The following is a 13764-nucleotide window of genomic DNA, read 5'->3' on the forward strand; positions in this document are numbered from 1 at the left end:
CGTGCTTCATAGTGTCAGAGAAAACTCGTCTCAATACAGCACTTTCTCCAGCCCCTCATTACCAACTATAAACCCCAGGAACGATATGGTGGATTCATCAAGTGGTTTTGATACTGGTTTTGATACTTTTACAACGTTGGTGTACCCTGGTAATGGGTAACCGGCCTCAGCCAAATAATAGTACTGTTGTAGAACATAAAAAGATGAAGGATTTTTCTGTAATTCACCACAACGTTGACTTTAGTTTACTGTGCTCAGCAGCTCCAGCAACCACCGCAGCAGCAGGCAGGGATGCTCCCGCTGGCCAGCAGCGGAGCTGTGGCGGTGCCTTCGGCGGGGCCAACAGCTGACCCCGAGAAGCGCAAGCTGATCCAGCAGCAGCTGGTCCTGCTACTTCACGCACACAAGTGCCAGAGAAGAGAGCAGGCTAACGGGGAGGTGAGAGCCTGCGCCCTGCCCCACTGCCGCACTATGAAGAACGTCCTCAACCACATGACCCACTGCCAGGCGGGCAAATCCTGCCAAGGTACGTTGCACAAATTTTAGTCTATGTCGATATGAAATTGATACGGACCAGTTTTTACTTGAACACACTGTTTTGTATGCTGGGGCTGGCATTGGGGACCAGTCTGATGTCATAGTCAGGATTTTACAAAAACAACAAAGACAGAATTTGGTAAACTTATTAAGAAGATGTTTAGATAATGCTGCTTCATCTTGGCCACAAGACGCTACCAGCATCCCTATGTATTCTGGAAAGGAATTAAATGTGATTAAAGTATTTTTCAGGCCTGCATGGAATTGCCCAAAGAAACTTTATTCCCATTGCCTATAAATTCTGTCACCTGACCTTTAGATCTCTGTCCAGCCATCCAGCCGTGCCCCCATCCATCCTTTTTACTGTTTTGTGGTTTGAATAAGTTCCATATTTCAAAGCACTATTGAAATCCCCCCATAAACTCATAGTAAATATTTCTATTCAAACTTTCAAAAAGGGGTTAAAAAGAACAGAGAACTCTGGAAATCTGAGTCGGGAAAGTATGGAAATTTGACCTGAAAACTGTGTAAAATCCCTCATAAAAGAAAAAGAATTTCACTTTTCTTGCTTTTGTTTTATATTAATTTATTTAAAGTGTATATTTAATAACTTTTGTGCTTACTTATGATCCTAATATTGTGTTTTTATAAAAACATTAAATCTACATTTCTGTGGATTGGTCTTAAAGCCTGATCCAACACGGTTCTAGTGTTTGTAGCATGTTTTTTACAGATGTCATGTATTTAGCATGGAATATATTTGTCAGAAAAGGGTTTCCAATCAGATAAGTAGCCTTTACTGAGCCCTCACAAGAAGTGCATTGAGTTGCCCACCAAGAAATTCGGTTGTTTGTCTCTAGTGAGCCAAACAAACAGCCTTCCAGGAATTAGATTAGTGGAATTTGTCTTTGTTACTTTGTGTATTTAATTTTTGTGTATCTGGTAAACAAATATGCTAAACCTTTAATCCTTTGCAGTGGCTCACTGTGCATCGTCCAGACAGATCATCTCCCATTGGAAAAACTGCACACGACAAGACTGTCCGGTCTGCCTCCCCTTGAAGAATGCGAGCGACAAGCGAACCCAGCAGCGTGAGTTCAACTAGATGTTTCAAACACGCCGCCCTCAAACTACAGCCGTGTTGTTTTTTTCTTACCTGCAGGTATCAAACACAGAAAGCTATTGACTCTACTGTTTAAAAGAGCCAGATGGGTGGACCTGGAGACCCTTGGCTTTGCTTTGCAAAAATTACTAAGATAAACACTAATCTTTCAATAATTGTGGAATATTATGTTGGTATTTCCCGTTCTCAAATCCCACAGTTGTGATGACAGACTGCCACTAAAAGGCACATAGTTTAGGTGTAGTTGCTACTGGAAAACTAGAGTCGGTGTTGAGTTTTTAGTCTGACACAGAGGAAAGTTGTAGATACGACGGAGACATGGCCCTACTGAGCTATCCGTTTTTCAGTTGTTTACAGCTACTCCTCAGATCAACAGGTGCAAGTTTATCACATTTCTGCCTCGAGCTACATCTCTTTCTGTTTGAATTGTTAAGTCTCTTGTAAATGCTGCTGTAATATTTCATGGCCCATCATCATTTCCCCTGCCCCTGACTAATTACAGTAGTTGGATACATTTTCCTCATTTTCTTTCCACTCTTTAGTCAGTGTTTATCTGTCTCTTCTTGGCTTGCTTGTTGGAGAACTTGATGTATAATTTTGTGCTCCTTGCATACAGAGGTGCTTTATATTATCTGCTTATTTTCACTTTTAAACTCTCAACTCAGAAAATTAGCCTTGTCTTCTGTCCCATCGGGGAGGCTTTGCAGTTTATTACTTTGTGATGTCATGTCCAAACTTTGCTACAGTTTGAAATGTTAATTTAATACATGAAAATGTTTGTTTAAGTGCATATTTAGAAACTTCTTTATCCCTCTCCGCAGCTCTGCTGAGTTCCCCAAACACAAGCCTCCAGAACCCTATGTCCTCTGTTGGCCTGGGCCAGACCAGTGCACCCACTATCAATACCTCAGCCCCTATAGACCCCAGCTCCATGCAGAGAGCCTACGCAGCACTGGGTCTACCCTACAGCAGCCAGGCCGCTGGACAAGCTGCAGCTCAGCAGGCCCCAGGACAAACGACAGGAGCCCAAAACTCCCAGGCACAGCAACAACAGCTTCCTCAGCAAATGAGACCCATCAGCACCATTGGTAACATCAGCCAGGCATATTTTGTTTAAAAAAACAAAACAAACTCTAGGAACACTAGAAATACACCAGAGTTTGTCCTAATTTCTGATCACTAGTTATGTAAAGCTCTCAATTGCTACTCAGAATTTTAGCCTCATCTGATTTCTTGTTAAATAATATAAATAAAAATATTCAAAGTATCTCTGTTGTACATTCAGGATAAAATCATTTTTATTTTAGTTACAAAATGATTGTTCATCAACAGCAGCCCAAGGTTGCATCGCTGTCTCTCTTTGCAGCGCTGGAAATATACAAATGCAGTAAAATCCTCCAAGGTATTATTGGACACGTGTTTTATGAAGAAAACTTAACTAATGAGAATTGTGGCGCATCTCCTTTGCTCTTTAACAAGTGATGTCCAGATTAAAATTGGAAAGAAAGAAAGCACTGAAAGTATGTCGTGCTTTTCAAAACGTATCTGAAACATTACGAATTAAGGAATAAGTGATATTAATTCACTACATTACTGTCATTCAAATGCAACATATGTCCGCTCCAAGTTCCCTGGAGCCCGAAGAAAGCATGCATTGGAATACATGTGGAATTCTTTCGCCTCCCTCTACGAACAACTGTAGCAGCTTTGCAGACAGGATTGCAGACAGGAAGGAGTCGGGAGTGTTCGTTTTTCAAAATAAAGTTATCAGTTAGTTATGGTGCATTCTCCGATCTCAGTCACTAGCTGTTGTGCCTTTTAAGAGAGTGTTCATGGAAAGTTCTGGGCTATTTTTAATAAAACCTACTCAGGTTTTGGACAACCCTTTCTCTTGGTTCTTTAGAAATAAAATATTAACAATAGATGTTGACTTGATTAAATATTAAATGTTTATTTAGTGAATGCAAAATGTATCTGATAATGAAATATACCATAGAAAATGAAAAAATATAGTATTTAATAAAATGTGCAAAAATATGTTTAAACTGTGTTGTAGATGGAGCTTGTTGTCGTTGCTGATTCCTTTCTATATGATCAGGTAACCAGATGCCGCTTGGAGGTGGGACAATGGGTGTGACTACTTCAGAACAGACAAACCTGCACACAGACTCCCTTTCCAACGCACTCAACACTAACAAGTCAGTCTCTGCCTCCTTCAATATACCAGTAAAACACATTTTAATGTAGCCTCTTAGGGCATGTATGCTGTTCTGTTAATCAGTTGATTAAAAGTGATGTATCTGTAAGTTTTGACTGATTTTTCTCTGTTCCCACCCACAGTCAGCTGCTGGCAGACGCCTCGGCTGTGGGCCAGATGGGAAGCCTGCCCACAGCAGCACCTCTCTCTTCCACAGGTGCCAGGAAGGCCTGGCATGAGCACGTCACTCAGGACCTGCGCAATCACCTCGTACACAAACTGTAAGTGTAAACCTCTAACCTCCATCTTCTGCTGTTGACAGCAGGCAAGTTTTTGATGACGTTTTTTTTGGAATGCAGTGGTAGAAAGGGTCATCGCTTTAAGTTGTGTTTTTTTATGTTGCAGAGTACAAGCCATATTCCCTACCCCTGACCCGGCTGCTTTGAAGGACAGGCGAATGGAAAATCTGGTGGCCTATGCCAGAAAAGTTGAGGGGGACATGTATGAATCAGCTAACAGCCGGGTAAGATGGCTAAACCAGTGCCTGACTGAAATTACACGATGTCAATAAATATGTGCAGTATGTAAAATTTTTATCTTAAAATCTCAACATGCCCTCAAATTTTGTTTTTGTTTTTCTTTTTTTGCTGTCAGGATGAGTATTATCACTTCTTGGCTGAGAAAATTTACAAAATCCAGAAGGAACTGGAAGAGAAAAGGCGTTCAAGACTCCAGAAGCACATCATCAACCATGCACCTATGACTACCCAGGGGACGCAGCAGCCTGGCCTTCCCCAGCCTAATGCCTTGGGCCCGAGGCCACAGAGTGAGTACATGTACACATATTCCAGTTGAGCTGCAGGAGGTTATACCCGTTTCTGCCTCATTTTTTGTCTCAGTTGGTGCAGTGGTACTTTTATAATCCTACTTAGTTTGAAAATTGAGAGGTGTATTTTTATATTTTGAATGATATGAGAATTATACAATATATTGCTATATTGCCAGTTTGATTAATATTTATTCCGTTTGTTTCACAGATGGACCTGTTTCTCTCCCGAACATGCCAAATCAGATCATGAATCGCATGCAGGTTCCTCAAGGTACAGATGTCATGTTAAAGAAGCGCACACAAGTCAAATGAGAATAAGTCATCAAATTCAATTCAGTTTATTTATATAGCGCCAATTCACAACACATGTCGTCTCAAAGCACTTCACAAAAGTCAGGTACATACAGGGGTTGGACAATGAAACTGAAACACCTGGTTTTAGACCACAATAATTTATTAGTATGGTGTAGGGCCTCCTTTTGTGGCCAATAAGGCGTCAATTCGTCTTGGGAATGACATATACAAGTCCTGCACAGTGGTCAGAGGGATTTTAAGCCATTCTTCTTGCAGGATAGTGGCCAGGTCACTATGTGAAACTGGTGGAGGAAAACGTTTCCTGACTCGCTCCTCCAAAACACCCCAAAGTGGTTCAATAATATTTAGATCTGGTGACTGTGCAGGCCATGGGAGATGTTCAACTTCACTTTCATGTTCATCAAACCAATCTTTCACCAGTCTTGCTGTGTGTATTGGTGCATTGTCATCCTGATACACGGCACCGCCTTCAGGATACAATGTTTGAACCACTGGATGCACATGGTCCTCAAGAATGGTTCGGTAGTCCTTGGCAGTGACGCGCCATCTAACACAAGTATTGGGCCAAGGGAATGCCATGATATGGCAGCCCAAACCATCACTGATCCACCCCCATGCTTCACTCTGGGCATGCAACAGTCTGGGTGGTACGCTTCTTTGGGGCTTCTCCACACCGTAACTCTCCTGGATGTGGGGAAAACAGTAAAGGTGGACTCATCAGAGAACAATACATGTTTCACATTGTCCACAGCCCAAGATTTGCGCTCCTTGCACCATTGAAACCGACGTTTGGCATTAGCATGAGTGACCAAAGGTTTGGCTATAGCAGCCCGGCCGTGTATATTGACCCTGTGGAGCTCCTGACGGAGAGTTCTGGTGGAAACAGGAGAGTTGAGGTGCACATTTAATTCTGCCATGATTTGGGCAGCCGTGGTTTTATGTTTTTTGGATACAATCCAGGTTAGCACCCAAACATCCCTTTCAGACAGCTTCCTCTTGCGTCCCCAGTTAATCTTGTTGGATGTGGTTCGTCCTTCTTGGTGGTATGCTGACATTACTCTGGATACCGTGGCTCTTGATACATCACAAAGACTTGCTGTCTTGGTCACAGATGCACCAGCAAGACGTGCACCAACAATTTGTCCTCTTTTGAACTCTGGTATGTCACCCATAATGTTGTGTGCATTTCAATATTTTGAGCAAAACTGTGCTCTTACCCTGCTAGTTGAACCTTTACACTCTGCTCTTACTGGTGCAATGTGCAATCAATGAAGACTGGCTACCAGGCTGGTCCAATTTAGCCATGAAACCTCCCACACTAAAATGACATGTATTTTAGTTTCATTGTCCAACCCCTGTATATTCCAATTAATCCTAACCATTGAACAGTGCATTCAGGGTTAGTTATTTATTCAAATTGGATAAAAAGTTTTTCTATCTGAGGAAACCCAGCAGATTGCATCCAGTCAGAGATTTGCAGCATTCCCTCCTCCTGGATGAGCATGTAGAGACAATGGACAGTCACTGGCGTTGACTTTGCAGCAATCCCTCATACTGAGCATGCATGAAGCGACAGTGGAGAGGAAAAACTCCCTTTTAACAGGAAGAAACCTCCAGCAGAACCAGGCTCAGTGTGAGCGGCCATCTGCCACGACCGACTGGGGGTTTGAGAGAACAGAGCAGAGACACAAAGAACAAAGAAGCACTGATCCAGGAGTACTTTCTACGGGAAGGAAAAGTAAATGTTAATGGATGTAGCTCCTTTAGTCGTTTCACCTAGGAAGAAAGAACAGATAAACTCTGAGCCAGTTTTCAAGGTTAGAGTCTGAAAGAGAGCACATATAATTAGTTACAGTAGAAGCTCAGTCAATCGCTATGTCTAGGAGAGACAGTAAATGGAAAACATTGTGTTAAAAATCTTAAAATGGTCCATCTCATTTTCCATTTAGCAAAATAATTACATTATGTCTTCATCTTCTGCCACAAAAGTGAGATTGTATCATCATTTTTGTTTAAGATAGGAAATACCTTTGTCAGCACTGACGAAAGCAACATATAAACATAATGCATTATTGTGAAGATAGACCATGATGACAAGAAGATCCATCCAAACAGAACATCTAAAATACGGCAATATCTTATTTCAACACTGGAAAAAATTTCATTTTCTTTCCTTGAATGTGTTTAGCGAAGCCAAATAAAGATGGACAGAACTATAATCAGAGATGTTTAACTAGAACATCTGAAGGTATGAAGACAGAAAAGCAGCATGCTCCAAAGAGGCTCCCTGCTGTTCTACTGAACACACTGGATGTGTTAAAAACCAGTTCAAGGTTTGAGTTTGCCAGAAATCCAGAAAGAATGAATCAACTTCCTCTGTCATGTTGTCTTTGCATACTGCTTCTGTGTTTCTGTTGCTGAACATGTTTTTTTTTTTTTTTTTTTAATTGGTGGGTTGTTTCAGGTATGAGCCAGTTCAACCACATGACTCTGTCCAATGCCCAGACGTCCATGGGACCCCGAGCAGCTTCTCCTATGTCCCACCCGCAGCAAATGAACATAAGCTCTGTCCCGGCGGTAAGAACGCCTCAGAGGAAATATCTGTAACAATCCAGCGTTTTAGTAGGATGATCCAAATCCAGTTTATTTGAGACAAGCTAGTTTAACCTAAAAACATGAGATATGTCACATGAACCACTTTTAATGGTTAGCACGGTGAAATTAGTATTACCATTGTAAATTAAACCCTTCATTCATTCTTAATCAATTGTTTTTTAATAATTAAAAGATAAGATACAATTTACTGCAAACCCTTCAAGATAAGAGCCCGAATCAAATGCACTGTATCATAACCTTATTTTCTCTCCCTGCAGGTGGGGATGTCGCCCTCCAGGATGCCCCAGGCGCAGGGCATGATGCCTGGACACAGCAACATGGTCGGCCAGACGCCCAGTCAGGGCCAGTTCCTGCCTCAGACCCAGTTCACACCTGGATCTGGTGCAGTTTCTGTGTCCAGTGCCATGAATGTCACTGTGGGTCCTGGCATGGGCCAGCCACAGGCGCAGGCTCCTGTCACCCAGGTGAGACAAGAGGGGTGTGGAGCTGCAGAACTGATCTCATGACTAATTTGACATTTTAACCTTTTCTAAAGGTGTCACAAAATCATGTTAATTTCAGATTATTCCTTAACTAAAAGAAACCACATTAACCAGTGACTCTTTTATATTGATCATACCATTCACAGTGTGCTCTCTAAACCCTAAGTTGTTTGTGGTGGTGTCCATTTGACATACTATTGTGTGTTTGTCCGCCTGCTCTGTGTGTCCTTTTCTCTAGCAGCAGCAACAGAACGCTAACCTCCCCATGAATGCTCTGGGGCCCCCACTGGGCCCTCAGCTAGCCTCCTCCCAAACCCCCTTGCACTCCAAGCCTCCACCCACTGCTTCCTCTGCCTCCACGGCTGGCGTGGCCACTAACCTGCCGCATCCCCAGTCCTCCAGCCGCAGCTCCACCCCCACCCTCCCCGGCCCCGTCCCGGTCCTGTCCCAGGGGGCCACCCCACCCTGCCCCTCTCAGCCCCAACCCCAGACGGAGCTACCTGCAGCGGCACAGACGCAGCCCCTGCCTCAGCCCCCCACCACGCCGGTGAGACCCGAGTCCCTCCGCATGCCATCAAATTTTGACTCCCCCTTCCTTTCCGTGCAAACTTCAGACCCTCTGATTGCCATCTACCCACCCATCCCATTCACATCCACCTTTCTAATAACTGCACCCTCACCATTGTCTATTGCCACCATCACAAAGCGAATGTCACATGTTTTATAATACTGGAGCAATGGTGAACACAAGAGGCTGGTTTATGTGTCATCAGCTGCAGCCCTGCATGCAGAAAAAGGGGTGGGGGGTGACACTGCGTTCATAAACCTAATATTTGAATACTTTCCCTTCCTTCATCCTCTCCTTTATCTTTTTTTTTGTCTCAGCTGTCTCAGCCAGGGGCCAGTTTGGAAAGCAGAGTACCCACCCCTGCCTCCGCCGCCAGCGCTGACCTGCACTCGCAGCACGTTGCAGCTGACCTGCCTGCCCAGGAGGTCAAAGCAGAAACACAAATTGACCAGCAGGAGTTTGAAGCTGCTGGTGGGAAAACTGAACCCAAGACAGAGGTGGGCTTGAGTAATACAGTAAATGTTAGCGCTGTCAGTTAATGACTTTTTTTTTCTTTGATTAATCTAAAATGATGAATTTTCCTCCAAAATAAGTAAGCTTTTTTTTAGGCATTTAAAAATTAACTAATATATAATACGATCATAGCTGAAAGGGATGTCAGTTGCCGTCCTCATTCTCCACCAGCATATGAATTTGCACTTTTTCCCAGTAAATATGTAGCTGCAGACTTCACAACATATTATCCCTTTCTCCTGATTTCTTTTTAGGGCTGCACGATAATAAACAAACATTCAATGGCAATCTTAGTGAATATTGTGAATATGATAATATTGATTGTGATTAAACCATGTTTTCCCCTCTCTTCTTTTTCTGTTCCATCATTACATCATCCTCAACCCTCTTTCTATGCTTCAGCATCTCAGACATTTAGCTCTATATCCGGTGTGGTCATCTAAGGCAGTTAGAGTTCATCCAACTTGACAAAATATCTTATTGGAATGCAGAGTTTGAATGCATTAAACTCAAATATAATAAGCCAATTAATGCATCCAAGCATTTCTTTGCAATTGCAATATTACTTACATTTATAGAGAGGTGTTTGTGTTTCAACATATTTTTAACAATATTTACACGTTTCTCAATAAAACCTGACCCTGGTATGATCATTACTCTCTTGACTACAGACTGAGAACGACTCGGCTGCGGTGAAGAAGGAGGAGCCGGAGGAAAAGCCAGAGCCAATGGAGGTGGAGGAGAAAAAGCCAGAAATGAAGACGGAACCCAAAGAAGAGGAGGAGAATGGACCTAATGGCACAAGCTCCTCGTCTCCCTCCCAGTCACGGCGGAAAAGTGAGTCTTGGGCTAACGGATCTTGGAATATTTGGGAGGCCATTTACTCCCTAAAAAGCTTCCCTTTATTTATTTTTTTTCCTGTGTGCTTCAGATCTGTAACCATGTTCCACCTGCCTAAAATGACCATGGGGGGCATCTTTTAGAGCTGTTTCTGTGGGGTCAAAACGGTCCTCACGTGTTGGTCCTTTAAAATTGCTTGAGAAAAATTACTGACAGGGAGCCTGTGCAGCCTGTAAAAGTCTTGAAAAGAATGGAATTTGATTCATGTGTTTTCCAGATCTTGACAAGTATGTTAAAAGAAGTTAAGAGTATGGAAAATATTTGTATTTTAAAACTTTGTGGTCCCATCCCGTTGTCTAAACGTTGTATCTTTCATTTCATCCATCTATTGATCTGTATTTTTGTCTATCCTGAGTCATCCCTCTTTCCATCCACCCATCACTGTGATACCATCCATCCCTCCCTCCCTCCAGCCTTTGCATGCACCCTATTTAAAATCAGACCCCTGTGGAATACGGCTGCACAATATATTGCAAATTTGTTATCAAAATACCACTGTAGTCAATATACATACCGCAAAGCACTGCTTGGACTGCAATGCAGCTACTAATTATTTAAGTATCGTGCAGTCGGGCCAGACAAAATATCTTATGTGTTGGTTTAGCACATATGAATTGACATTGAGGTTGAAGGATCTCATTATTATGGCTCCTTAAGAGTTTGGAAGTTTATATGCAGCAAACACAGAAGCTAAGAAGTGCCCTGTGATCAGATTGATTCAAACTTCTGAGCCAAATGCTGCAAAAATGGTGACATTTCATTATCTAGAATTACTCTATTATTTCATTTGAATTTAATATGACTAATTTAAAAATGAACACCATTGTATGTTACCTGTTAAACAATATAAGCAGTGCCATTTTACAAGCGCATTTTATTCCACAGCACTCTGCACCCAGTAGTGTAAAATGTGCATTATTATCATTCATTTTATGGTAACTTGCCTGTTTTTCACATAACGTAGCGTGCCTCTTTGTTTATCTTTAGTATTCAAGCCTGAGGAGTTGCGGCAGGCTCTGATGCCGACTCTGGAGTCTCTTTATAGGCAGGACCCGGAATCGTTGCCGTTCAGACAGCCTGTAGATCCCATGCTCCTCGGTATCCCGGTATGTACCGCATAATCTCCCTTTCACCTCAAACAAAACCATAAAGAAACTATGTCTGATGACATATAAACTGTCTGATGGGATTAGTGGACGTACTTGTGCACTATTTTAACCTGTGTATTCTTTTCCTCTCCGTGTTGCCCTAGGACTACTTTGATATAGTTAAGAACCCCATAGATCTGTCTACAATAAAGCGTAAGCTTGACACTGGACAGTACCAAGAGCCCTGGCAGTATGTGGATGATGTGTGGCTGATGTTCAACAACGCCTGGCTTTACAACCGCAAGACGTCCCGTGTCTACAAGTACTGCTCTAAGCTGGCGGAGGTTTTCGAGTCCGAGATTGATCCGGTCATGCAGGGTCTGGGCTACTGCTGCGGGAGGAAGGTAAGATGGGCATGCTCAGAGTTTCGGGAAGGAAAATAGAAAGCACGTAATTATATATTTTTATTTCATCCTCATGTCAATACAAGCATTTTGCCTACTTTTATCCAAGGTGGTTGCTTTTCACTTGTATGGGCCAAATATCTAATTTACCTGCCACTCTAATAAAACAGCTTTCTTTGAATGAAAAAATTTATTTTAAATGGTCCTGGCAGGGATGGAGGCAGGATTTCAAAATAAAATCCAGCTCCTCCTTCTTGCCATGTTAAACACATGCGCATCAAGAGAAAGTGAAGAAATGAACTTAAACTGAATATCAGAGACTGTAAAGTGTCTCAATGTTCAGACTTTATTTATTTGCTGTGGTTCCTTAAGCAGTTGTTTATTTAAACATCTGATTAAGTATTAAACTATAATAATTGTTTATTTACTTTAAAATACTGCATGCAGTGAGCATCTTATCTGTTTGAATTGTCTGCAAACCAGATGTTATCAGTTTTTGTTCAGATGGAGGAACCATTAAAGTAATTAGACAAAACACACAATCTGAATTCATTCCTGAATTTTTTAATTTACAGTGCAGTTAATCCTGATTAAGAATTTTACTATTTGCCCAGCACTAATAGATACAGATAGATGAAGACAGAGATAAAAGAAATCTAGACAGATGGAGATGAACAGATGGGTGAGAACAGATGGAAACAGAAAAATTAAAAGATAAATATATAGATGAATACATGGACCTTTACATAAAGGAGTGTTTATTCAATAACTATTCAATTATGTTGTGTTTATATCGATTTTTATGTCATGTAGCTTTATTGCTGTTGATAGAAACAAAAAAACAATGATCGGTACGCCCCCAATCTAGCTCATCTGTTTTTAAAGATGTATCTGCCTACAGCTACTGTCTTCAGTTAACTCATGTCTTTCTCCTGCAGTGTTTTCACCCTGAGAAATTTGTGCTAAGCTAACGCTAGTATTTTTCCTGTCTGTTTTGATATGACTTGTTGGTAAATTAGCTCTTTATATATTTCATTGTGGTTCTGGTGCAGACATTCTTCCAGATCCAGCTGTTCTCCTGCTTTGTGCACTTAACATGAAATTTAATGTATACTTCTAAGATACTACAGTCTATCAGTTTGAATGATGTTGTTAATGGTGGGAAAAAACATTTTCTGATTGTTTAAAATCCTTTGATCCAGACCTTGTATGAAATATGCTTTGGATTTGCCCTGCATTGCAGTGTGTACTACTTTCTTTCCTCTGCTTTTATTGAGGATTATTAATGCAGCTTGAATAGTTTTTCATATGAACAGTTTCCAGTATGGAGATCTATTCTGCAATGTTTATTGGGTGAAAGGCTTCATCCAAAATGTCAGAAAGTTGAATGGTCAAAGCAGTTTGTCAGCTTCTGATTGAAAACGCCTGCTGATTATTATTTTTTTGACCGACTCATTGTTTCCGCAGTTCGAGTTCTCCCCTCAAACTCTCTGTTGCTATGGCAAGCAGCTCTGCACCATACCTACTGGAGGCACTTACTACAGCTACCAAAACAGGTATGTCTGCACCATGTTTTTTTTTCTTCTTTCCTCAAAATGTCTTGAGTTAATAGCATGTTTAAATTCTAAGGTTTGAAAAGTCCTTATTTGCATGCAGAGTTGTCTTTAGTGTATGTAGAGCTGATTAGAGGCATTTGAACAGTGTTGCCCATCCCCTGCAGCAGGGTTCTGTTCATCTGATCCACGTACGACTGTTATATTGGTGGCTACTGCTTTAGTGGTTAAGCTTCCCTGTCCTGAATCAGCCGGACATTATAAAATGTTTGTTCTCACACCTATTAACTGCCAACTTTCCAGCATCACGAAGAAGGTAAAATGCTTCAACCCCAAGGACCATCGGGCACTGAGAGGGACAACAATCTATAGGAAGGACTGAGATCTCAGTGTAGCTCTTCTCTCTTGTAATAACCAACAAAATGGTCTTTGTTCAAGGCTGCAAATGTCTTTATTACCTGCTGCCTAGCAGCTGAAATGTGACACATTATTACTCATATTTTGGTTTTTTTCCTCCCCCTGCTGTATGAATAGTGCAACTGCAACTTTTTTCACCCCTCACACAAGGCACTTAGCAGCATTAGAGAGAGAGAGCATCAGACCATGGCAGCACAGCTCATTTACACTCTCAATGGGAGC

The 13764-nt window shown here is 41.7% G+C and overlaps 1 protein-coding gene across 4 annotated transcripts in view; it reads left to right on the top strand.

Moving 5' to 3' along the window:
- Positions 1 to 13764, top strand: part of crebbpa (CREB binding protein a) — a 44540-nt gene that overhangs the window by 17335 nt on the left and 13441 nt on the right. Inside the window, exons 3-18 of one of the 4 annotated variants that reach the window (XM_047364358.1) lie at positions 259 to 526; positions 1515 to 1628; positions 2482 to 2748; positions 3759 to 3858; positions 4001 to 4138; positions 4263 to 4380; positions 4512 to 4683; positions 4895 to 4957; positions 7466 to 7578; positions 7875 to 8081; positions 8338 to 8646; positions 8985 to 9164; positions 9852 to 10017; positions 11068 to 11186; positions 11333 to 11572; positions 13040 to 13128. In XM_047364358.1, the coding sequence (XP_047220314.1) occupies positions 259 to 526; positions 1515 to 1628; positions 2482 to 2748; positions 3759 to 3858; positions 4001 to 4138; positions 4263 to 4380; positions 4512 to 4683; positions 4895 to 4957; positions 7466 to 7578; positions 7875 to 8081; positions 8338 to 8646; positions 8985 to 9164; positions 9852 to 10017; positions 11068 to 11186; positions 11333 to 11572; positions 13040 to 13128 (2663 nt within the window). The remainder of the gene's footprint in view (positions 1 to 258; positions 527 to 1514; positions 1629 to 2481; positions 2749 to 3758; positions 3859 to 4000; positions 4139 to 4262; positions 4381 to 4511; positions 4684 to 4894; positions 4958 to 7465; positions 7579 to 7874; positions 8082 to 8337; positions 8647 to 8984; positions 9165 to 9851; positions 10018 to 11067; positions 11187 to 11332; positions 11573 to 13039; positions 13129 to 13764) is intronic. The other 3 variants (XM_047364360.1, XM_047364359.1, XM_047364362.1) reach the window with 3 other exon arrangements.

Source organism: Girardinichthys multiradiatus, chromosome 5 (genome assembly GCF_021462225.1).
Source record: "Girardinichthys multiradiatus isolate DD_20200921_A chromosome 5, DD_fGirMul_XY1, whole genome shotgun sequence".
NCBI classification, from domain to species: domain Eukaryota; kingdom Metazoa; phylum Chordata; class Actinopteri; order Cyprinodontiformes; family Goodeidae; genus Girardinichthys; species Girardinichthys multiradiatus.